This window comes from Lissotriton vulgaris, chromosome 1_1 (genome assembly GCF_964263255.1).
Source record: "Lissotriton vulgaris chromosome 1_1, aLisVul1.2, whole genome shotgun sequence".
NCBI lineage: Eukaryota > Metazoa > Chordata > Amphibia > Caudata > Salamandridae > Lissotriton > Lissotriton vulgaris.
Window position 1 is genome coordinate 1843242272 of NC_141685.1, and position 25443 is coordinate 1843267714.

At 44.7% G+C, this 25443-nt stretch overlaps 1 protein-coding gene across 1 annotated transcript in view; it reads right to left on the minus strand.

The window, feature by feature from the left end:
* DOCK4 (dedicator of cytokinesis 4) overlaps window positions 1-25443 on the minus strand; it is a 1616764-nt gene that overhangs the window by 233794 nt on the left and 1357527 nt on the right. The window contains exon 36 of the mRNA XM_086919301.1: window positions 2019-2112. Coding sequence (XP_086775427.1) covers window positions 2019-2112 — 94 coding nt within the window. The remainder of the gene's footprint in view (window positions 1-2018; window positions 2113-25443) is intronic.

A 25443-nucleotide genomic window follows, 5' to 3' on the forward strand; every position in this document is an offset into this window, starting at 1 on the left:
GCCAACACAGGAGTAGGGTCCCCCTGATGCTGCAAACAGTCAAATAAGTTCTCAAAATCCTTCAGAAGCACCTGTGAGGCATAGGCCGCATAAGTGCTTGCATGCACCCCAAAATGCCGTATAAGAAAGCTTGAGAGCAGACTCCACCTTCCGCTCCACAGGGTCCGCCAGGGAAGCCTCCTCCGATGACCAAGAGGAAGACGAAGAAGAAGCTATGGAGGACAAAAGAGAATTAACTTTGGGAACTGGAAGAAACTGGGTGTCAAAGTCGGCTAGGCGATACCTCTTTCCCAAAAAACAAGGAATACCCTGCTTATCAACCTCAAGCCATTCCTTAGTCAACATATCCTTCAGGACATCATGGAAGGGAAGGTCATCAATCATTGTGGAACGATACTGGGAGTAAAACCCCTCATCCAAAAATGATTTAGGGCCATAACCAATCACCTCCCTAATATGGACCAGCATGTCTGAAAAAACCTTGCCCTGGGCATACATTCCCCTAGGGGAATTGTCCATGTCCTCCTCATCATCCTTAGATCTTTTTGTCACAAGCTCCAGCAGCACAGACTGGGCAGCAGAATTGATCAACTCCTGCAAATCAGCCCTAGAAATCTGCAAAACGTCATCCTCTTGCAGATCCTGGACATTATGCTGCTTGGATACTGCCTTTGCTGGCACCGGAGAGGAAGCCCCTTCTTGACTATGGTAATGCTATACTAGTGGGTCTGAGTAAAAAACGCCTTCACCAATTGCAGTGCGTTCAGAACGCAGCTGCATGCCTTGTACTTAACCTACCTCGCAGAGCATCTGGGAAGACTGCTTTAGCCAAGCTCCACTGGCTCCCAGTAAGGGAGCGAATTAAATTCAAGGCTCTCTGCTTTGCGCATCTTATAGCCCAGGGCAGAGGCCCAGGCTACCTGCAAAACCTTCTTATTTTCCACCGCCCAACCCGGAATCTAAGATCGTCGGGAGTGATGCTGTTCAAACCCCCTCGTATTACCAGAGCCAGGATGGGCGGATGCTCGTTTAGGTATCTGGCTTCTAAATATTGGAATGATCTTCCTCTCGACCTTCGTATGGAACCCTCAGAAGCTAGATTCCGCGGAAAACTTAAAACGCTCCTCTTCCCTGTGACTTAATTCTCTTGTGTGCTCTGACCTTGGCCTTTCGCCTTAACTTCTGCCTCTCGAGATTTAGCAGCATCTAGCATGGGGACACACTGTTTTTTGTGTAGCCAGGCGCTCTAGAAATGGCTTATTATTATTATTATTATTATTATTATTCATGGCGAGCAAAAAGAGTAAACCACACAGAAAACTCCCAACACACAAAAAAGGAAGTGCCCAGCAGCTCCAATGAAATCCTGCCCCCAATTAATTAACCAAGTCTCGTGGCGTGAGACTTGAAAATCAGCAAAAAGGCAGATTTGCGGTCTCCACCCACAGCCACATACACACAATATGTGCGCAGGGGCCGGACGCTGCATGAAAATCCCCAGCGACGAAACGACCCGGGCCAGGAGATCAGGAAAGCTCCCCACCCCAGCCTAGCACAAGCACAGGGAGCGTCCTGCCCCAGGAGCAGGAGCGTGGCCGACCGGAGCACAGGTACGGCCACACAGAGACAAATTAAAGTCAGAAGAAACAGCACAATTTTAAGTCCTTTTAAAAACAGTTGACAAAAACTCACTGCAACACATCCCACAAAACCGGAAACAGCAACAGGATACACGGAGCACAGCGTTCTGACTGCCGTTGGAGCAAGAAAAAAAAAGGCATGACAGTAGGAGGGAGGGGTTTATGTTACCTTTGGACTTTTGATTCTAGGCGTTTTGATTGGCTGGATGGAGGCAGGTCTGCCTCACTATGTAAGGACCCATGAGGGGGTAATGTTATTATCAACTACAGACCCAAAGATGAAAAAGTATACACTATTTTAGGAAACTAATGAGCTGTTGAGCCATCCCAAATAAGTTGAAAACTCAAATGTACTATCATAAAGGGCACCAGAATTACCTGTGAAGTTCTGTGCTTTGAGGTGAAGATCATAGAGTTTATGGATGTAGCGGATGTACATCTCTTCCTTGTTTAATTCAGTTTTGTAAAAGTTCTGAAACAAGAACGTTGGAAAGAGATGTTAAAGCATCAAATCTCAATATAACAGAACTGTTTTTGCGGATGAAGAGAATGATTCCAAAAAAGCTAAACTACATTTTATCAAATGTTAGTGCATACTTTATTTAAACAAAAAGGTCAGCCTGTGTGATCTAGCAGCCTGAAATGGGTGCATATTGCAAGGCCTCTGACATTGAAAGAAATAGAACTAGGCTCACAAAGTACACGAAAAATAAGGTTGTAATCATTGTTTTAATCTAAAAGATCGACAAATATCATCACAGTGACTCAGGTTCTTGCTCTTTCTCTCACAATCTGTAGGGAACCCTGGAGTTCATCATAAAAGGTGGAATCCTGCCATTAAAACATCAGTACTTTTCATTATAAGACGGAAGCAAGGTATGTCGTAATAATGTTTGGGAAATTGTTGTAAAGGAGGGAGCAAAAGTACAAAGTAATACCTAGGTACACAATAAGGACAATTTGCTTTCTTCTTTCGTGGTCTACTCCCACTTTTTCAAAATGTGATAACAGATTACACTGATTCCGAAATTGGGAGGATAAGTTGATACATGGAGGTCCAAGAAATGAAACAAACATATCTCATAACACCTTATGGCGAAACAGTCCTACATTGAAGATGTAAACAAAGTCTTGTGTAAAGTAGCCCACATGATTACTATAAAAATGTCATAAATGTGCACGTATCCTAGAAAGCCGCAGCTTTCTCTTGATTCCATATGATAAGAAGTAGATCCACTGTAAGTGACAAAAAAAGTGGTTAGGGCTCTTTATAGGTTTAACTTTATAGCTCCTTCCTCAAGAAGTGTACTTGACTTACAAAATAAACATCTTTTTTGCCCTATAGCTTTGTGTGCACTAAGAGGACTTTTGTATTACAAATATTGCCTTATGGGGACCAATTCCCACTAGGAATCCTTCAAAGGGTGCAGTCACAAGGTTAATCCATTGGGGACGTTGGGCCCTTCATAATGTAACCATGGATGCACTGTAGTTCCAGACAAAAGTCGTCACCTTGTACCTTAGAGTCATACCAAGGAATTATTTTTCAAAGATATTAATAGAGGCTTCAATGTCCTTGAGAGTCAGAGTGGATGTAGGCACTGACCCGGATCTCACTTAAGGGCCTTGCGGGTCACTGGCACAAAGGCAGCAAATGGGGAAAAAAAGACCCCATAGCTGCGTGTACTCTCCTTAATCTCTGGGCATCAGGTGCAAATCTCTTCAGTGTGTTGTTGGCTTCCCTTCACACAGAGTACTGTTTGCAGCTGACTGCGCCTTTCCAAATACTCTCCTCACATGCCCCCAAGTATCCAGATGCTCTCAGGTAATACCAGCTGCAAAAATGTATATGTTGGTAAAATACAGGGCCATATAAGTTAGTGGGCCAAGTACTGCAGTTGCCTCAGCAGGACTGTATGATCGTGTTAGTCAGATATTCTTATCAGCTATAAGCCACAACAAACACATAAAACATACACTATAAATATGATAATACGTAATATGATTGCTAGGAAATGTATCAAATACAGTGAATAAAGCATAAAATAAAAGTACAATTGATACTCAATAGTTCCAGGAAAAATATCTTTTTAAAAAGGCACTATCATTTTGTTTTTATATATTAGTTAAAGCAATATCATATTCCTCAATAAGGCACACCAACTATACCTAACAGACATACGAAATAACCCCCATCAAGCACATATATACAAATAACGTCCCTATATAAAGTGTTATCAAGAAGGAGTTACCATTTGCACCTAGCAATATTCATGAAAATGGCGAAATATAGGTGGCTTCTGCATAAAGTATCAGTCCTACAACAAAAGGTTAGGGCGTCGGAATTCTTTAAAACACCAAAGCCCTAAAAATGTGGTATCAACCACTTCTTGCGAATACAAACCAGTTGAATGCAAAAAAGAATCATAAAATGCAAGGTGGTTTCTCTAACCCAGAAATTCCAATCGCAATACCCATTACTGCACTCCACTTTGCACCACTTCAAAAGCTAATGTCACATTAGGCCATGTATAAATCTAAGATAAAGAGTGAATCTGACTCCAGAATGGATTGCATTTAAATAGGGGTCACAAGCAGTGTTGTACTTGTAGTCCAAACACCTTCAAGTAAAAGAAACGTATTGAATCGCTTGGACAAGTTTCACATATTTAATGTTCCAATACTTCTCCTTTATCATTTCAACTGCATATGATTCTTAAGATTTATGGTTACTCCATAGCAACTCAGACCTAATCTCCTGAAATTTCTTCTGACTTGTCAAAGCCATTTTACTGGTGATCCCTGAAGGGACACAACCTTACATAAGTTTGTTGTATACACATGCCTAGGATTCCTAAACATTCAAATCCATTAAGGCAAAGGGCCTAGTGCAATGACATCAACAATAGGGCTACCACCAAGATCACAGCATAGAGACAGGAAGGTGGTTCCCTGTTCCAGACGAAATAACTATCTGAAAGCTATTTTCAGCTGTTTTCAGGGACATAAAGCCAGATGACCCCCATAGTTACTCACCGTAAACTGCTACTGCCTTCAACTTACAGATTTGTAGTACTGTAATTATGGCCTGACTGCCCAAATTAGCTTTACCTCTCATAACAGCTACCACAGATTGCCTCAGCATGCAGTCTGCCCTTTATCTATGCTTAATAGGCTTAATCCAAGTAAAGTTTAATCAAAGAGGTATGCCCACGTAAAGTATGCCAGCCCCTTGGTCTACCAGTTGAGCATAAATGCTAAATTATCTTTTAATCATCTGGAGTGGTTGATTTTGTACCCATAATCTTGGTTTTAGAATCATTAACAGTCAATTGTTTCTTGGTACAATGCTCTTTGAAATCCTTGATTAAAAGGTGCATTTGACAATTCTGTTAATGGGAGCATCATAGAATTAACATAGAATAATAATTTGGGCTCCCGGTTTTATGGTATCAATTTTGACATTTCCATCTGTACTTTGTCCATGTTTATTTTTTGCTAATTTTATCTGTATTTATCCATAATTATTTTGGGTTTTTTGGAGAAATTAAGCTGAAATTAGTCTGTGACTGTCCCTGGATTATCTGACTTTGCCGAACATTTGTCTTTGTGGGATAGAGCTGATTGTCCCGTGTCTTGCCTGGAACTGCGGGGAGTTCTTGAAGCCTGCGCTGGTCTGCGAGGGCGGGACTGCGAGTCCCAGCAGGAGTAGCGCTCCGGCCACCAGCGCGCGTGCGACTCTTCCCGCCCTCCTTTCTCCCCCTGTCTATATAATTCCACCTACCCACGCGCACGCGGGACGAAGCGCGGGACGAAGCCCGGACTAAGGGCGGACCCTCTGAGACCCTCAGAGCACCGAGGAGACTGGACTGGGCATAGCCCTTTGGTATCTTGGTATTTGTTCGTATTCGTAGAGGAGACTACATAGGTTCACTCTTGATAACTGTCGGACCGTTTGTCTTACATACCTTTGATATTGCACTGAGCTGATAATGTCAGATAAGCAGGGGGGCCCGCTTAACAAAACCCTTGATAATTACTTTACAAAATCTACTCCTGACATCACTAAGGAAACTGCTTTGGCGGATCGACGAGCTGAACGCCCCCGTTCCGTGGAAAGCATGAAGAACAGGTCAGTGTCACCATTACCTCTACCTGTTACTTCTATCAATGAGATTAGTCAGAATGTCTATGATACTGTACACATACTGGATAGCCAGCCTCTGGTAGCTAGTGATATCACGCCTACATTAAGTACTTCCCCCAAGTTGGACACGATTGGCCCTCTTTCAACAACTCATACGAACACTCCTAGTTTAATCAAGGCACCAGCCCCTATGCTAGCCAAAATAACACGAAATAGGGTAAAAAAAACACTGCCTTCGCCTAGATTATATGGCCCGCCCCCGAATAAAAAACGGCAGAAAAGGGGGGACTCGCAACAATCAAAGTTGAGTCATTCTGACTTTGGAAAAAAGGCGAATATTATTGTTAAAAATCCCAACAATCCATTAGTAGCTACAGAAGGAACTAATATTACATCACCATCCAATATGCCTACAGACAAAGAGGTTAGCACGGACACTAGTGTGGTTGCCAATGTGCCGCAAGCAGCCCAGGACCCTGTCACATTGCATAGTATAGAGAGTTTAATTAAAAATTACTCGGCATCAATTTTGGAGAGGTTGATCGAAGTGGAATGCAGATTATGTAAAATTGAGAAGGCATTGGGAAGCAAGGAAGCTGTTACCATCTTAGCTCCAAGTAATGCAACACAAAACACCTCATTACCATCTCAATCTACTTCGATTGTCCCAATCTCTACCCCAATTACGAACCCATCCACTTCAAAGCACCCGGGGAACAAAACGATCACACAACACAACCCACCCCCCAAATTGCTACAAAAAAAACCAGATCAGACACCGGCTATTTTAGCCAGCAAATCTTCTAACAGCATGGTGAACACACTCTTGGAGAGACCAACAAGGGAGGCGGGGGGTTCTAGGTACACCTGGGGGAGACCTAAAAAGACTCCATTACCCGAACTCCCGCCAGGGGCAGTACCCTTTGTGGTAGTCCTAACAGGGGTGCCTGTGTTGGAATCGAACAAGCGGGAGGGCTTTGCCCAATTGAAGGATAAGATTATGCATTGGCTAAGTCTATTCAGGCCAATTGCAAACCATATTAGTGGCAAAATTGTTCAAGTTCGCCATCTTCAATGGTTGGGGGGCAGACCCAAAGACATCGAGGGCGATGTCGTGGTAGTGAACTTTAGGGATCCCAATGCCGTTCAATTTATATTAAACTGGCCACCAGGCAGCACTAACAACTGCATAATCCCTAGACCTCTGACGTACTTCTATCCAAGGTCAGTGGTGTTTCCACCCCAGCACCAACCACCACAGCATACAACAACACATATTCACCCAACCAGCTATCCTCCGACCACACAGAGTGTTGGGAAAGCTCAACATGCACTGTACCCGCCGACCATACAGAATGTTAGGAACCCACAATATGAGCCCTATCCTGTATAAGCCCCAGATTCCCACGGATGGAACTATGTGCCAGCCAGACCTTACAACGCGAATAACAGAAGAATGGATCATCTAAAACCATTCACACCTCTAGAGACCACAAACAGATTTGATATATTCAGTGGCCTAGACGATTGCGATTGATGTTTTTTGAGCAGGGGGGGGGGGGGGGGGGGTGAGGAAAGTGAATAAGAATGTCCAGTGTTAAGGGTGTTGCCAATGAAACTGAAGTGTTGAAGAATTCTGGGTCCTCATCTTTGGTTAAATTAGAAATTAGGGATACAATTACCCTAGACGAGAGCTGTACACAACCAAATGTATTGTTAGCATCTCAAAATAAACTGAGCAGAATGTTAACATCTGAGGGAGCTCCCTTGGTAGTACAACCTGAGGCCTCCCCCAGATGTAGGGAGATACCCAAGGCAGTTCTTGAGACGACAGCTGTAACAAGGGAGCCAGTAAAACTGGTCTCCTGGAACATAGCTGGAGTCTCAAAAAATTTGAGAGACCCAGAGTGGGCCAGCTTTATTGAATCCTTTGACTTCTGTATGTTACAGGAAACCTGGGTAGTTGTCACTCCACACAGACTAGGGTATAAAACTTATGGAATTGGTTCGATTCCATCTAGAAGTGGAAGGCCCTCGGGGGGACTACTAATTTGGGTGAAAGTAAATCTAAGGGTGCATATTGAGGTGATGGACACAAACTCCCTAGATATACTAGTATTAAAAATCACCACATGCGAAGGAAAAAACTTATTTCTAATAAATATTTATAGTAGGCCATCACCCTCATCTAGTGAATCACCAACATTATCTAAATTAGATTGCTTCCTAAGTAGACTGGATGGCAGGGAGGATTTTATTATCCTGGCTGGCGACTTAAACTTTAATTACGAGTCAGTCCCGGGCCTTAGCGATATTTTTGAAGAGGAAGATCAGGCCAATAAAATCCCCGTCATCGAGAATGCCAAATCAGCAAAATGTTCAATCTTGGCTCTCCAAATGACCAAAATATGTACGGAGCACTGCCTTAGGGCCTGCAACGGACGGTTACCACCTGACAGCTTGAAGAAACCAACCTTTTGCAGGAAAAACTGCAAAAGTAACATAGATTTTGTGATTGCTTCTATACCTACTTGGCCGTATCTTTTTGACTTCGAGGTAAAGGAGAGGTTAGAAAGTGACCACTTTCCCGTAAACCTCGTAATGGAAGCCTCATTGTTTGAGACAACAGCTCTTTCCCCCTTAGCAGAAGAAAGCAATGGTGACAATATTGAGATTCATATTAGTAATAATAGGCGATCACTTAAATGGCCATTTATATTGGACCATGGCGACATTCTTACTGAAATATATATACTTTTTGCAGGGACTTTTGAACCATATATAGGTCTAACGTCAGATGAGGAAAACCAAACTCATTTTATGTCATTACACCCAAAAAATTTTGATGATCTAAAATTGTTAGTCACCAAAATGCCTAAGAAGAACCAGCAAAAGACACAGAATCTGTCCCATAGCAAACCCTGGTATGACAGAACCTGTAGAGAGTCTAAAAGGGCACTTTTATTAGCAATTAAATCCAAGTCACCCGTAGACATCCAAATAGCTAGGAACAATTACAAGTCCGTACAAAAGGCTTCGAAAATAGCTTGGGAGGAAGAAAAATGGGCTGATATGCTGCTGGCCGCCAAATCGCGTGATAACGTAGCATTTTGGAGGCTAGTAGCTAATGGGAACCACATAGGGAGAGTGGTTAAGGATGTCTATTTGGACGAACAAACCTGGATTAACCACTTCACAAACCTTTATAAAAAATATGACGATCCCCATATGGATATGAATGCTCCAAGCGACGAACCTTCAATAGATTATATGGACTTTACATTAGGGGAAACTGAGTCGGCACTAAGCCAATTAAAATCTGGCAAAGCCCCAGGTCTAGACAAGATTCCGGGGGACTTATATAAGCACGACTTAAAAGTATGGGCACCATACATTAATTACCTGTGCAATATGTTATCCCGTACTTTAGACTTCCCCGAAAGTTGGAAGGGAGCCGAAATTGTTTTAATTTTTAAAAAAGGAGATAGGATGGACCCTTCTTATTACCGGCCAATCAGTCTAATGGATATTCTCCAGAAAATCTACTCACGACATATTTTATCTCGTGTGAGTGACTGGTTGGAGGAAAACGCAATTCTAACCAAATATCAAGCTGGGTTTAGATCCAAAGTTAGCACAATAGATCAGATCTTTAGATTTTGCTGCCTTTACTGGAAATACGTAAAGATTAAAAGGGGCCATTTATATGTCGCCTTCGTTGATTTAAGGGCAGCATTCGATTTAGTGCCTCGCAACTTCTTATGGAAAACGCTGAGTGCAGTAGGGCTGCCAAACAATCTACTGGTTCAGATTAAAGAGTTACATGAAGGGAATTTTGCGAGAATTCGATGGGGCCCAAACAGTGAACTAACCCAAAAAATCCCCATTGAGCGTGGTGTCCGCCAAGGTTGCGTACTGGCCCCCACGCTCTTTTCCCTTTTCGTGAATGACATCCCCTCATACCTGGAGGGATGTAAAAATGACTACCCAAAACTGAACGGTGAAAGGGTAACATCCTTATTATTTGCTGACGACACTATCCTGATTTCCCAAACTAAAAAAGGTCTCCAGGCATTATTGAACTCCTTCTGTGAGTACTGTAGTAAGAAGGGACTGGAGATAAATGGGAAAAAGACCAAATGTATGGCCCTAAACCCAACTAAATCAGATAAAGGCTGTCTAACTTTGAAAGGAATAAAGCTAGAATCGGTCCCCCATTTTTCATACTTAGGGGTGACATTAGACTCCAATTTTTCTTGGAAAGCTCAAATGGAAAAAAGTAAGTTGACATTTTCCCAGAATGTAAAACCTATCCTTAGGGAACAAAGCCTGAGAACTAGTAAAGCTGTGTCTCCGGCGATTGAACTTTTTAAATTTAAAGTCCAGCCAGCAGTGCTATATGGTGCAGAAATTTGGGGCCCTGGGTCCAAGGACACTTTTAGTGTCCTGGACAACAATTTTATGCGAAGTTTGGTAAGGGTCCCGAGATGCACTCCTTTAGTGCCCCTTCAATTTGACCTAAATATTAAAAGAACTGATCACCATATTATAATTCGCCCACTGATGCTATGGGTTAGACTATGGCGGGTCCCCGAACTACAAGATTATAGAGATGGGCTAAAAGAAATCATGGAGCTTGATAATTTAAAAGCTATCCCATGGTTTAAGCAGGTTAAAATTTGGCTCAGTAAAATAGGTCTGAAACACTTTTGGGAGAACCCCAACCAACTTCCTCCCAATCCGAAATTAATCTTAAAAAGGGCCTTCTGGACCTTTATTGATAACATGATTATAAGTGCTTCAACTGGCGGGACTTTAGTATCAAACTTCCTTGCTTTTAAGGATGTGCCATTATTTGAGACTTTTATGGACGAAATAGAGCCCCCTCTTGCCAAAACTTTATTTCTAAAATTTAGATATGGAAACCTCTTAATAAAGACAACCTTGGCACGTTGGGCTAGGAGCTCAAACACTTCATCCATAGCGACAGATGAAATTTGCTCCATGTGCGAATATCATCAGATAGAAAATGAGCAACATATCCTCTTTTTTTTCCCTATGTACGCACAGGCTAGGAAAAGATGGATTAAACCAATATGCCTACTGTTAGGCGTGAGGTCATGTACACAGGCTTTGAGAATTCTTACAACTAATACAACGCAACCAATAATATTTAGTGTAAGGAGATTTTTACATTCTATTTTTTTCCAAAGGAAAAAATGGGGCATCAGCTGTAACTGAGGTCATCCCTAGAAATAGAATTGGTCCACCTTTTAGAAATCTGTGGGGGGTCCATCCTAGAATTTTAATGTTGTTTGTGCTCCGATTGTTTCCTAATATGAAATGTATTTTTATTTTTATTTTTTTAGCTAATGGTTTTAATGTCCTATGCTTGAATGTTTTTTTAATTGTAATGTATATGCATTGTATCTTTTATGGCAACAAAGCCGAAATAAAGAATTTTGAATTGAATAGTAAAATTCCACATTAATTTAACTGGTAAATGCGCACTCATGTTAGAATGCCTACAAGGTTTCAATAATGTAAACACCAGCAAAAGATAAATGAATGCACTTATAAGAAAATATGCAAATTTCAATATCAACCTTGAGCATGTCTACTGCTGTTAAAGTCTCTTTACTAAAAGTACTTTCTTTTTTGGCCACCTTACCTATCAACCCACACAGCTATTGGCCTGGCAGTCATGGCAGACAGTGTTTTGGATTACTCGAAAAACAACCCAATTTCCGTTTTTATCCACATTTAAAAATGAATACAGACAAGAAAATAAATGTTTTCTCTCTGTATTTATCTGTAAAAATCAGTAAAAACAGGAAGCCTTAATAATAATATTGCAATATTCTCATTAAACATCTTTGGAGTATAAAGATTAGGTTATTGAGGTAGCTGACAACATTATTCAGAAACAGCCTGAAATGTAGAAGAATGAACACACAACTTGATGCACTCTTGATGAGACTGAAAAAACTTTTGTGCAGTCCCCTTGTTGACCATTACATAATCTAGTCAATGAATTACTATGAAGAGTTCTATGGGCCAATAGCAAAGAATTTTCAAGGCCTTGGAGGAATATGCGATGTTACATTGCATGCGCAACAACACATGCGATTACAATGTGGTAGTTACACCGACGGCGTTCTTACAACGCAAACCATTACATTGCAAGTCGTTTCTACGATTTGCTGTAGGGGGCGCGCTGGATTTAGGAATAGTATAATTTACTATTCCAACTCCTGCGTGTGCAACAGTAGGGAATGTGTTGGAATAGTAAATTATACTATTCCTTACTTTAGCGCGCCCACCAACAGCAAGTCGTTGAAACGGCTTGCGATGTAATGGCTTGTGTTGTAACAACGCGGTTATTGTAACGACCGCGTTGTAATCGCATGCGTTGTAGCGCATGCGATGTAAACGCTGTTGCCCCGCTTGGATAGGCCATTGTTCGGCTTGACGTAATCAAATGTCGATGTCAAATCTATGAAAAAGTATGAAATAATGGCACTAGACTAAAATGGATATATTTTATATATTGGCTGGTCGACCCTGTCAAAATCCTTCCGAGGTTCCACCTGTATATTGGAAAGGATATCTTGCAAATCGACCCTGAATATGAATTCACAAGACACAGCAATAAATGTAACTTGTACTGACCTACAATAAATGCGTCTGTAACTGTCGGGATTTGCATGGTTGTCCTTCTTGTGAAGTAGCAGTTGTCATGAACTAGAGCAGCTCCGGTAGATTACACAGCATTAAAGACAGTGGTAGGAACTGTGGCCTATACCTTTGGCTCAGTACAATCTAGATCCATAGGGACATAGACCAGGTCTAAGGCTTTATTCACTTTCTGACTTACTATGGCTAATTCTACCTCTGGGAACAAAACAAATAAGTTAGAACACATGGTAGTCAGAGGTGTTAACCGGCTAATAGATAATATAGTTTTGGATTGTTCGTCATTTTATGAGTATAGATTATCCTAGAGAACAAGACCTTATCAATAACTATGGGTGATTAGCTTGCCCCTGGTACCCTTCCATGTCACAAGTTCCCAAAACATCTTAGGGTTTTAAGGCTGGGCGAACTGTTCCAAATCGTCACATATTTACAGCTACTGCTTCTTACTAAACATCAATTTTTTTATAGTCTCTTCTAAGATTTGTATTCGCACCATCTCCTTATCTGCAGAACTATTTAGTGCTTTCAGGGGTCGGGATGACTTGTTTCCTTGTCTCACATTTGCCATCAAAACACTCGTATTGAATGCTATTTACATTTGATTGCGTATTCTAAATGTTGCTGTACACTGGGATAAATTATGTGCGATCTAAGCTGCTCTGGAAACAAACAACTTCCAGAGTCATCAGGTATTCTTCTTTGCGTTTTTTTCCGACCGGTTCGCCTTCTTCCTGTAAATCCTTGCCAGTAGACATAGAATACATCCTGCGAACCACGCTGCATTGGAAGTGTTTCATGGCATCACCTTCTAAGATTAGATATGGCCAGCACGTAGTTCACTTCACGAGATAAGCAGTAGTTTTCTTTTTACCAGAAGAGGTATAATTAAGGCGTGCTTGAGGTATTCTGGTGATTAAATGGGAGAAGCATTTAAAACCTCGTCAGCTCAGGGCCCAAGGTTTTAGTTAATTCTTTAAACCCTATTAACTGGCATGTTTCTGTTGGGAGTTTAGATATCCTACTCTATCCAAACACAATTAGTTTTTTGTTGTTTAAAGGAATGAATGACATTAAGGTGCTTTCATTGTGAGGTCCAGGAATTGACTGAAATAGTGAGAGAATTATGTGGCTGCTCCTATTGGTTCCAATCTTGTTTATTTTTGTTTCAAAGGAGTTGAAGTGGTATTTGCAAATTTCCTACACAAAGAATGGAAAGCTCGTGTGGGCCCATAGGTCAGTGATGGAGTAGAAGTATACAGCACAATATGGTCTCTGTTAAAGCGTAGTGCTCAAGGTTCTGAGGCTTACTGATCCCCACTGTAGAGGTGAAGGCAACAAAAAAGGCGCAACATATAATCAGAGTGGAATTTTACAATAATATTGGGTAAAATGAATACATCTTATTCTCACTAGTTTTCAAATGTTCTCCTGTTTTGCCGTATATCAATAAGTAAAAAACATAACAACTTTCAGAACTCTGTCAGTTTGGGGGTGGCAAACAATCTATCCTCTTCTTGATGTTCCAGTGTGTTACACGTATCCCCATTTCAACAAATCAGTACTCGAGTGAATCATACAAACCAGGACTCCACTTCCAGACTTCCTGGAACATGTTAGACATATGGGCCCAGAGTTCAAGATATCCAAATCCTTTCTTGAACATTTAAACTAAGGGTCAATGTGGGAATCAGTCAATAGAGGAGGTATCAATAGCTCATAAATATTCAGCCTTCACAAGTGTCAAAGTAATGAATGGTATACCACTGTTATGCTATGAGGATGTTCTTCTATATGGTACTCGATGCAGTATCAACACCTGGGCTTTCATTTAGTCTTTGTCTACTCACATTACCAGAATGTTGCAGAGGTTTGATGATGGCCCCACTAGAGAGAATTTCTTTTCTTTAGGTACTCATTAGTTTGACTATATTAGATTTTCTTTAAAAAAAACTGGGATAATAAAGAACACAAATCACAGTAGTTTACTGTACGTTGAAAATTAATATGGAAGAGAGAGATGAGTAAACAATTGTAAAGCGAAAAAAAACGGACCTACCCATCTTCCTGTTTCTAACATCTGCTTTTAGTTGTTAAATTAAAAATCGGAGGATGTAGCAAAATCGACAAATGCAAAAATAAGTGTGAAAAAAGCTAACATCACAAAAGCAGATAACTGCCTATTAAAAGTATCACTCCACAAAGGGATTCTGCCATTTATCTACAAAAAGCCTTTATTGAAAAGGAAGAATGCTACCAGAGCAGCAGAATAAAGGAAGCAAAGAAAACTATAAATCTTATTCAGAAATGTGAGCAGCTTTAGCAACCCCATTTGCTTCTTTGAATGTTAATACATAGGCCAGATTCCTAGACCTTTTTAGGTTTCGCGCCTAGCGTTGCAGTGGGCAGCACATCTAGCGCAGCACGAGACCTCTTGTAAAGGCATTCTGAAAGCTGCTCACACGCTCATGCGTATGAGCAGGCTTTCGCCGCCCGCCGTTGGCTTTAGCGTGTTTTTTTAAACGGCACGGGATTGAGCAAAGGCGGGCACATGTCCCGCATTTGCTTCGCCCATTCCCATCCGTGTCTAAGACACGCATCAGCCCGCGTCCTAGACGGCAGGCTCCCTCGCTCCCCCGCTCCTATGTGGTGCGCACGCACCACTGGTTTTCTGGGTTGTTCCTTAAAAGTATTCCTCAATGTATGTCCTTAACAGAGCCGTTTATTTTTCATTTTGTACTAAAATCTTTTCATTCTTTTCATTGGTCGTTTGAACTGTATAATTATCACAGTGACAAGAGCGTCACAAAGATCTAAGTTCTCCATTTAATATGTCCATCCCAGCGCAGTGCTTACACTGACCGAATTACTATCAATTAGATGCATTTTATGTCTGTATTCTTACACTTGATATTCCTTTAAAAAATGTTTTAAAATAGCGAAACCCTTAAACATTTCAAGATGACCATTTTGTTCAGATTCTTCCGCCATGCTACAGTAGCGTATCCGTTTTTTTCGAGTGACGGACAATTAGGACGTTTAGTTCCCATTGCCGTCTCTTATTGACTACGCAGTTACAGTCTGGATGATGTAATGATGTCACAGATACGACCGGCTTGCCGGGAGCTGTAGTCCTAAGCGATGCTGCCTGTAGCCCTACCCCGCCTCTTTGCTCTAGTCTTTTTGGGAGTTGTAGTATACAATGTCCGCCACCGCCGGCAGCCATGGGCGATATCCCTTGGGAGAGAATACTACAAGTCCCAGAGTGTAGGTGGCAGCAGGTGGGAACTTTTGATGTTGGATGTCAACATGGCGGTTGTCAGACAGACAAAGACAGACAGTCTGATGTGATTGAGGAAGGGGGTAATGGGGCAGGCTGGAAGAAAAGGGGATCCTCGACCTTTTCTGTTTTCAGTCGCCAACTTTCACTTTCTCACCATGAGAGGACCAAGACTCTGGGCCAGGTGTCTTGTGCGCTCCCTCCAGCTGCTGCTGCTCCATGAGGGGGAGGAGGCTTCAGCACCCACAGGTCAGTAGCGGTCTCTCCCTGCAGGGCTCCATTTCTGTGCATGTCTCTGCGCTTCTGAAGCTTAAATATTCATGCAGGGGATGGGCTGCTTTAGCTAGCTCAGTTCCGTTCAGTGATGCTTTTTTGTTTCAACACTCGCCCACCCTCACAATCCAGAGAGTGACTGGGTTCCACACTACTGATTAAACAGACCTGTGATATCCGCCCTTAAGGGAGGCAAGGCACTAGAGTATACACCTGGGATCCATACTGCCCAACTCCCAGAAGCATCAGAGGTGTTTGACAATGTCTAGACTGCGGAGATGTTGCATTGATCTTTTTTAGGGACTATTGCAATATACCTCGATGACAACATATAGAAATACCCACCAGGAATATTTTGCTGCAGGAAAGGGCGACTGTTTTTATTATAGTCTTTCATTGGAGTTAGGGGTGTAGTCAGATACTGTTAGAAAAAAGTTGAGCCATATCAATACTTAAGCCTGCCCAAAAGGGACTCTCCTTCCTTAGTTGTAAGAGTTGGCATACATGTGCACAGCTTAATTTCATGGAGCAGTGATGGTACCAATTAAATTGGTACCTTTGTGCCCCATTTTCCAGCCATGCACCTCACACTCCATTAGGAGGCAGCTCTTCATGACTTGTGGGTTGCTTAGGGACACTCTGGGAGGAGACCTCTGCATGCTTTTATTGGGCTGACCATTGAGGCGAAAGGAACATGCCTGATCGATGCCATGATATGAATATCTCGTTTCTCTTGAGGCAGTCTGGGGGAGGACTGGTAGATGTTTTGTTTAGTATGCAGCTGCCTCATTCTTGTTTGTAAAGGCTGTGCATTTTAGGATCTTCGGACTAGAAATTAAATGCGCATTTTATATCACTTTTTAGAAACCACCTTACCCTGCCATTGGATATAAATCGACTCTTGATGACATGCATTTTTTAATTTGTCGTTGTTGTTTTTGTCTAACACACCTCTTTGGTGTACTGAGCCTTTTACAGTGCATGCATGTTGTAGTTATTACATTAATTGAACTCACATTTTAGCGAGTCACAGCTCTTGGTTCACTGTACGTTTCGGGGAAAAGAGAAGGACTGGTTGATCTGTTGTTATTTTGTATTGGTTAGTATTCTGACAAAAGAGTTTATAAAACCAGCTTAGGTAACTTTGTGTGATGCGGCTGGCAAGAGAAGAGAACCTTATTTTATATTTCTGAATAAATATCCTTTATTTGTATTTTACCAAATCGTCCACTGATTTTTGTCTTTACTCTACCCTCCACCCCGACCCCACCATAAATGTTCTGTTGTATCGTGTTCGCTATGATTGCTCAGGTTTTGTTTCGGTCGAGCTACAGAACTGTTTAGTCTCATTGCCCTGCTGCAATAAGACTACACACTTTACCATCATCTTCTTTGCAAGAATGAAGCTTTTGAACTAGGAATTTATGTATGAAGTGTTTTTTTTTATTGTTTCTACTCCACTGTCCGACAGCTTAACAATAGAAAACTGTGTCGAATTATAACCAGTTCTAATATTAACTAAAAAAAGTTTGTGTTTTACTTCTATTATATATACATGAGTTATAACGTTATTGCTTTTATTGCAGCACATGAATGTTGTCCATATTTGCTAGACAAGATATTTTCACTGCTGTCTCAAACTCACAAGAAACCTTATATGCTAAATCAAATGCAAGACTTATGTGTACAAATCGGGTGTTTTCTACTTCCTTGAATGGTTTCTGATATTACTTGAACTGCGGAAGGGGTTGCATTAGTATTCTGAACTGTAGGGAGCCAAACTTGCCACTGTCCCAAAATTGAAAAGGGCAAGAGTGGGAGGTAGTTCCTTTGCCTATTTGCCTCCTAAAGCATGGAATGCCCTACCAATGGAAATCTGGCAGGCAACTTCCGAACTTCAGTTCTGAAACAAACTAAAAACCTGGTTCTTCTGTTTAGAGCAGTGGCGTTGGATGGGCCTGAAAAACTGGACTAGGAAGGTTTGGAGGCAGTGGTGAGTGGGGTGGAGGTGGACTGACACGCCCACTGCTCCCCTGACCCAGCGGGTCCCAAGTCTGCGGCAGCGCTAAGACTGTTGCTGCACAGGCCTGTGGCTCTGAGATGAATGAGTTGGGGTGCACCCTTCCGTGGCCACGCACGGATTGAAAAGCAGAAAGCGGAGAAGGGCACGTAGTGGAAAGGCCCAAGGACTTGGCCGTAGCCCACGAGTCCTTAAAGCCTGCTTTGTCCGATAAAGGCGAAAGCTATCAAAGGGCATGACCATCAAACTGTTCTGGACATCCCCAGAAAAAACAGTTGTCCTCAGCCAGGCGTGGCCACAGAGTGCCACTGTCATGCCCAGCGAGTCGGCAGTGTTAAGGTCACAACGAATAGTGAACTTGGCTGCATCCCTCCCTTCAGTAATAGCTTGAGAGAGCACTGTCCGGGCCTCCTCCGGATATTGAGGCAGCACGCGTGCCACCATATCCCACACAGAGTGGGAATAACGGCCCAAGAGGCATGCAGTATTCACAGATTGCAGCCCTGAACTGGCGGAAGAAAAAAATATTCCTACCGAAATGCTCCAGTTACTTGGATTCCCTGTCCGGTGGTGGGGTAGGGAATGCGCTCGGGGACACAGAGGCTTGGACAACCAACCCCTCATGGGTGGGGTGTTGGGAAAGGAAAATGGGTTCGCCCAGGGACCAGCGATGGCGTCGGCCACATTCCTATCCAGAGGAGCCCCTGTGTTGGGCCAGGACCAGGTGCCCAAAAGAACATCCAAAAGTGCATAGTTAAAAGGCAGCAGTGGCTCCGAAGAGGTAGTCGCCGGCTGAAACACTTGTGTTAGGAGGTTGGTCCTGACGGCCAGTGTAGGGAGCTTGAGGTGGAGAACCTCGGCTGCCCAAAGCAACACCACTGTGTAACTTTCACCCTCCCAGCATGCCAAGGTCAAGAGAGGTATCAAGACCACTGGCATCCCCCAACTCCTCTGTCTAGTCTGGGTCAATTTCACATTGTACTGTGAGAGGGTCCTCGGACCCCTTTTAGTACTCCCCTTCGTCCGAAGGCTGATAAACAGGCAAAAAATAAGCAGGATGGATATCGAGCGACGCCGGTCAGGCTCAATATCCACTTTGGGGCCGAAACCGGGGGCGACGCTGTCCGGTGGGCCGGGCGACGTCAGAGATGGTGTTGTAAGGTCAACCGGCGTCAACCAGGATCCAGGCACAGATCCATGGGGGTCCTGCGGTGACGGGACCGGAGCCGCCAGCGACGTCAGGGCCAGAGCCGCCAGCAGGAAAGGGCTAGGCCCCCCCAGTCGGGCCGACGGCCCAAAGAGGCGAGCCATGGCAGACAGAAATTCCTGCAGCTGGGCCGGAGTCGCCGACAGACAAGGGAAGGGCGAGTAGGCCGGTGGCAACTGCGTAGGCTCCACCGGAGCCGCGGGGGAGTCCCCGCCCGCATCCTCAGCCACGTCACGCGACAGGCGAGGGGAAGTCAGACAGCGATGTTGCTTCTTCGACTTCTTGGAACGCTTCGTCTTACCTGATGCTGAGTGCGAAGACTTTGATCCCGATGAACGGTGGTGGCGGCTCTGCGACTTTTCCCTCGACCTCCCAAGGGACTGGGACTTTGAACGGCACAGAGTTGACTGCTGCTCAACTAGAGGATTAGTACTCCTCATCATCTCTTTGCAAAACATCCGTGAGCTCCTCCCTCTCAGTGAGAGGGTTGTAGCCTGCACTACGACTAGGTTGTAGTGTTAGGAGATCCCCGATGATGAAGCATGCCACCCTTGGGTGGGTGAGGGGAATCGTCCTAAGAAAGGGGTACTCCTATGCCCTATCAATACACTTTTAGACCCAGTGGCCCGTATTATGTTTTCCACTGACTGAATGGGGAATCGATCTCTGTTGGTCTTCAAACTTTCCTCTGGTCTTATTTTTGTGCTTACACACTCCATTACATCCCTGCAACAATCAGTGACTAAATTTACCTCTGTGACCAGGGAGCTGGCGGCACAAGTGGAGGATGCAGAGGGAAGGGCAAGCTGCAATAATCTGTGCTTTGCTGGGTTCCTGGAGGGGTGTGAAGGTCCCTCAATGGAAAACTCCCTTCACCAGTAGCTCTGCGACCTACTACCATCGGGGACCCTCACCACCTGTTTTGAATTTAAGAGAGCCCTTCTGAGAGCCGGAACCTGTTATTGCAAAACTTCTAAATTATATGGACAGAGATAGTATCCTCGAATATGCCCAGACGCAAGACAAACTCCTATATGAATCACATCCTATAATGATTTTTCCAGACTACACCCGGATGTTTTAACAGCAACGCTGGTCCATTCAAGCTGCCAAAGCACTCCTCTGTAAGCTCAACATATGATATATGCTACTGTATCCTGCAAAAGTCAAGGTGCTATATCAATCACAGACATTGTTCTTCGACTCACCGGAGGAGGTTTTCCAGTGGACAGATGAAAGGGTCCCTGTTAACCCTCGTACTCCTCCACTTCTGGACATGGACCTGCCAACGGATCAAGACCGCCAAGACCTCATCGAGAAGCCGAAACAGGTTCCGCTCCACATGGAGAGCCTGCAGGTGAGCGATCGATGACCTGGCTACAGAGGAAGGGCCCCTATCCCTCAGAAATGTGGCATGGACTCCCCATAGTGATAAAGGCTGACAATAATGCAGGAGTAGCATCTCCCGCAGACTTTGTGGAGTGTGTTAATACATGGGATGGCTAAAACATGCACACAAGAGCTTGTTTCCCCAAATAGTTAGTCATTGTTGGGTTTGGTGAGGACCTGGTGGGGTTCCTAATAAGGACCCGGCTGGTGTCTAACCCGATACAGATACTTCCTGTTTTCAAAGTATAGGGGGTGGGGATTGGGGTATAAGTTTTTATTATAATATAACTGCACTGCTATTGACTTTGTGCTCATTTATCATTTTTGATTAGTTTAATATTTTCATGCTTGCCCAACACCTTCTCCTCCACACATCCCACGGACACATATCATCACAGCCCCCAACCATGAGTGCCCCTGGGCAACTTGGTCCAGTTGATCGGCGAGGAAGGCGGGGGTGGGCGCTCTACTCTTGCAAGAAACCCACTTGGTGAGGAATAAAGTCCCTTGTCTTGCCAGATGTGGATACACCCAGATATACCACTCAAGGTTCATGTAGGGTTCAAGGGGCATGGGAGTGCTGATCAAAAAGATGTCCCTTTTCAACACATGCAACATGGTCGGATGGGTATGGCCACTAGCCAGCAGTTACAGGTATGTTCTATGGAGAACTTCTCACATTGGTGAGTGTCTAGAACCCCGTCCCCTCTGGCAATCCTTTATAGAACTCATGACAGGCCTGTGGGGCAAACTACCACATGGACTTACAGTGCAGGGGGGGGACTGGAACAAAGTAGTGACCCCGACCATAGATAGACGGCGCCCACAGGGGCAACTTCAGTCCTCTAGTATATAGGCACTGGGCCTGATTGATGTCTGTAGGGCACATAATGACTCGGCGGGGTGTACATATTCTTTTCAGCATCTCATGGCTCATACTCTTAACTTGATTATTACCATAGAGTATCAGACCATAGAGTATCAGACATTACAGAATTGCCTACAGCCTTATTCGATCATTCCCCATTGGTTCAGGAGCTCCACATTGCCACTTGACACGTGGTGTTTTTTTGGCGCATGTTGCACTGGCATCACCGGAGCCCTGAATATCGCTGACATATGGAGGAATCCCTTGCCGATTACTTTGCACACTAAAAGGCCTCGGTGATATCCCCACAAATATTATGGGAGACTCTAAAAGTCACATTATGAAGGGCAGACATTAGCTACTGAGCTAGGGAGCGAAGATGCAGGCGTGGGAGCTGGCGGTTCTGAGAGACGGTTCATAGAGTTAGACATAGGCCGCCAACAAGATGGACAAACCTCTTGCAGACAGCTCATATTGTCTCAACAGCAATACCACCAGTCTCTGATCGATTTAGGCCTGGCAGGCCTCCCAAAGCTGGATGTATCAATGGAGAGACAAATCGAGTCGACTGTTCCATAGATTGTGCCTGGGTATCTCCCGTTTTCCCCCAGTCCCCTTGATAAGGAATGGGTCGGGGGAATTGCTACCCGTCCCGAGTGAGATTGCCAGCTGTTGTGCTTCCCATTTCGGGCAGGTTTGTGCTGCGGGGGCAGTACTGACCATAGCACAGATAAAGGAGTTCATAAGACTCAGGGTCCTCTCCCAGTGACCCCTGAGCTATTGGACACCAAACTCACAGAGGAGGAGCTTTCGCTAACGGTTAAAGATCTAAATGCGGAAATGCCCCTGGGCCCAATGGATTCACTTACGAGTTCTTCAAAACCTACATGCCCAAAGTAAATATATGCTGGCGGCGATTACATCCGCAGCGACCAAGGCCATTCTGCCAATCGACTGGCGCCATGCAAAGATTGTGGTTTTTCCTTAGCAGGGCCGGCCGACAGATGACCCTTCCTACTACACAATTTCACTACTCAACTTAGAGGTCAAGATATTGGCCTAGGTGTTATCTCAGACCTGTTTTACACAGATAAAGAGGGATTCATGCACCCCAGAGTAACGCGCTACAATATATGGGGCGTCTATAATACAATGGCATTAGCAGAACGGCTGGGAGAGCCAGCGATGATCCTACTGGCAGATCTCGATAAAGCATTTGATTGGGAATATCTATTCCTACTCTCCAAGCGCCTCAACTTTGGCCCACAGTTCTTCTCCTACCTTCGCTTATTGAACACAAACCTAACATCATCGATGTGGGTGAACGGGACCAGATCGGTGATATTTCCCATACAGCAAGTGACGCAGCATGGTTACCCCACTGCAGTTTGCCCTGGCCATGGAGCCGTTGGTGGTTTGGGTGATGTTGGACGCTCAGGTGTGGGGCTTCAAGTGGGGTATGGGGCTGTCAGATAGAATTTCGCTATATTCTGATGATGTCCTTTTCCTCATGGTGCTAGACTCCACGGGACCCAGGATATTGCAAATATGAAGATATTCGGAGAGATCTCTGACCATTATATCAACACATCAAAATCAACAATTTTCGCACTGGGCACAGACCCCCAGAGACTTGACTGGACACAGACCCCCAGAGACTTGACTGGACATCGGGCTTGAGAATAGCCACTAATGGATTCAAATACCTGGGCTTCTATATATCCTCTGATGAGAAAGTGGCATGGACACCCAACATAGAGCTGATAATGTCCAACCTTTGTGAAGACATAAAAAAGCTGGTGTCAATTTTTAAGATGGTATCTTTACCTAGATTCCTTTACCAGCTGCAGAACTTTTCCTACCCCGTAAGGCGACAATGGTTTCACAAATTAAATTCCATTCATAATTTGTTTCTATGGGCAGGGCCCCTGCCCAATATTGCGCTCCCCAAAGGCTTTCAGTCCTATTGTGGCAATATTGCTGCTGCTGATGTCGAATCCTCTTAAATGGCAGCATGTTATAATGATTGGTGGTATGATACACAGGGCAACCCGGTATATGCCTTGGACAAGTGGGCAATGGGGAACCTCCCACTGGCGGCATATTTGTATGAGGAGGAGGTGCAACCTTCCTCCAGAGACACAGCTGGTACTGAATCTTTGGAAATTCTCATTTCAGATGATGAAATTGTGGGGCAGGCTGACAGTAGATGCTGTTTTGTCCTGGCAGATCCAAAGATAGCCCTCCTACACCCCAGAGACTACCTAGGCGGGAAGAGATATAAATTGTCCCTTCTGTACAGGAGATTGACCCCTTCTAAATGAGACATAGTCAAACAGTGGAAGGCAGAATCCCCCCCATAACTGGCAGTGTGGAAGTGGGGTATGGACCACTGTATGGGTTTTGAGAGTGCAGTCTACGAGGCAAAGGACTGCCCTCAAAAACATCCCATAATCTGGAAGAGGTGGGCAGAGTACAGTGCACAGGTGTAGACCTAGCGTCTGTACGACTTGTTGGTCATACACTTCTGGACAAAATTAGATCTAACCAAGAGTAGGATTGACAGGGGCTGGGGCATACTGGCCAAAGCGACCTCCAGAACCTTTGTACCAGTGACAAATGTTTTGGTGGTGGGGGTCGAATGAGCAGGTATGTCCTTTTGCTAGTGCTTTATTATTTGTATCATTATTCTACCAAAAAATGGCCTTGTCAGCCGCATTGTTTGGGTAAACTTAAAATTCAATGAAATATGTTAAAAAAAATCTTAATATTAGAAAGACAGCTATAATGCTTATGAGTAGAATCCTAAAATGTGTCACTCGACAATGATGGAGCTTTCTGGTAGTTGTTTGTTGTTATCAGCACATTATGGGATATAGTCTCAGAAGCAGCAGAGTTCTATGGCAGAGTTTTAGTACCCTGTGATCTAAAAAGTAGCGAGGGAGGGAGGAGCCGAGCCGGCGACCAAGATGGCTGCCTGAAGATCGGCTCCGGCCGGCCCCGCTCCACCAGCTCGAGATCCTGCCTAATATCCTGTCCCCAACCCGTGATTCGGGCGGGGGAACCTAATCGGAGCTCGCGGAAGCATCCCCGGTCTCTCCTGGTGCCCCGGCGACCGCGCTGCGCCGCCTGCAAGATCGCGGCCTACAGCGGCTGGAAGCCGGGGCCTCGATTTCCAGCACCCCCCGGCCGGAGTTAGTCAACATCGGCCGCCGGGACGGCCGTGAGCCGGTACGGTCGGCGGTCGCTGCTGGCTGCTGCCCTCTTGCTGCCTCGCCTGCTTCTCAGGCCCCCCCTGGAGGAGGGGGGTCCCTGAACCGCGGTCTAAGTGTGTGGTGGTCCCCCTGCAGGCCCGTGGCACCGATCTGGTGGGATTGTCGGCCCCCGCGGTGGCTGCTGAGGCTGGATCCGGGGCTACACAGAGGCCTGCCTGGGGGTCCATGGTGGGGTGCCCTGAAGACGCCTCGGCTGAGGCGGTAATGCCAGTTTCAAAAGTGGTGAAGGGCGGGGGACGATCGGTCTCACCCTGTGCGCTGGGGGTCCTGGAGGTGACTCACAAGCTGGTGGAGGTGCCCATTGGATCCCGGAGGGCATTTGCGACGATGCCGGGTCTCCATGATTGATGCGGAGCACTGCAGGTGCAAGAGACTGAACTGAGGCAGTCCTGCATCACCGGTGGGCCTTCGCCTTGGTCGTCTGGAGGGGCTGATTGCGGCGCAGGTGGTCCTGGTGGGCGTCTAACCAGCTGGATAGGTATACCTTGCCTAAGGGGTCACCTCAGGAGTCTAAGAAGGGACCGGGAGGCGGTGCCGACGATCGTTTAGCTGCGGAAGAACCAACCTTAACAGACCTCATGGCGGCTATCAATGGGGTCCGGGCGTCCCTGGCCAGAAGATGGAGACTCTGGATACTAAGCTTGACAC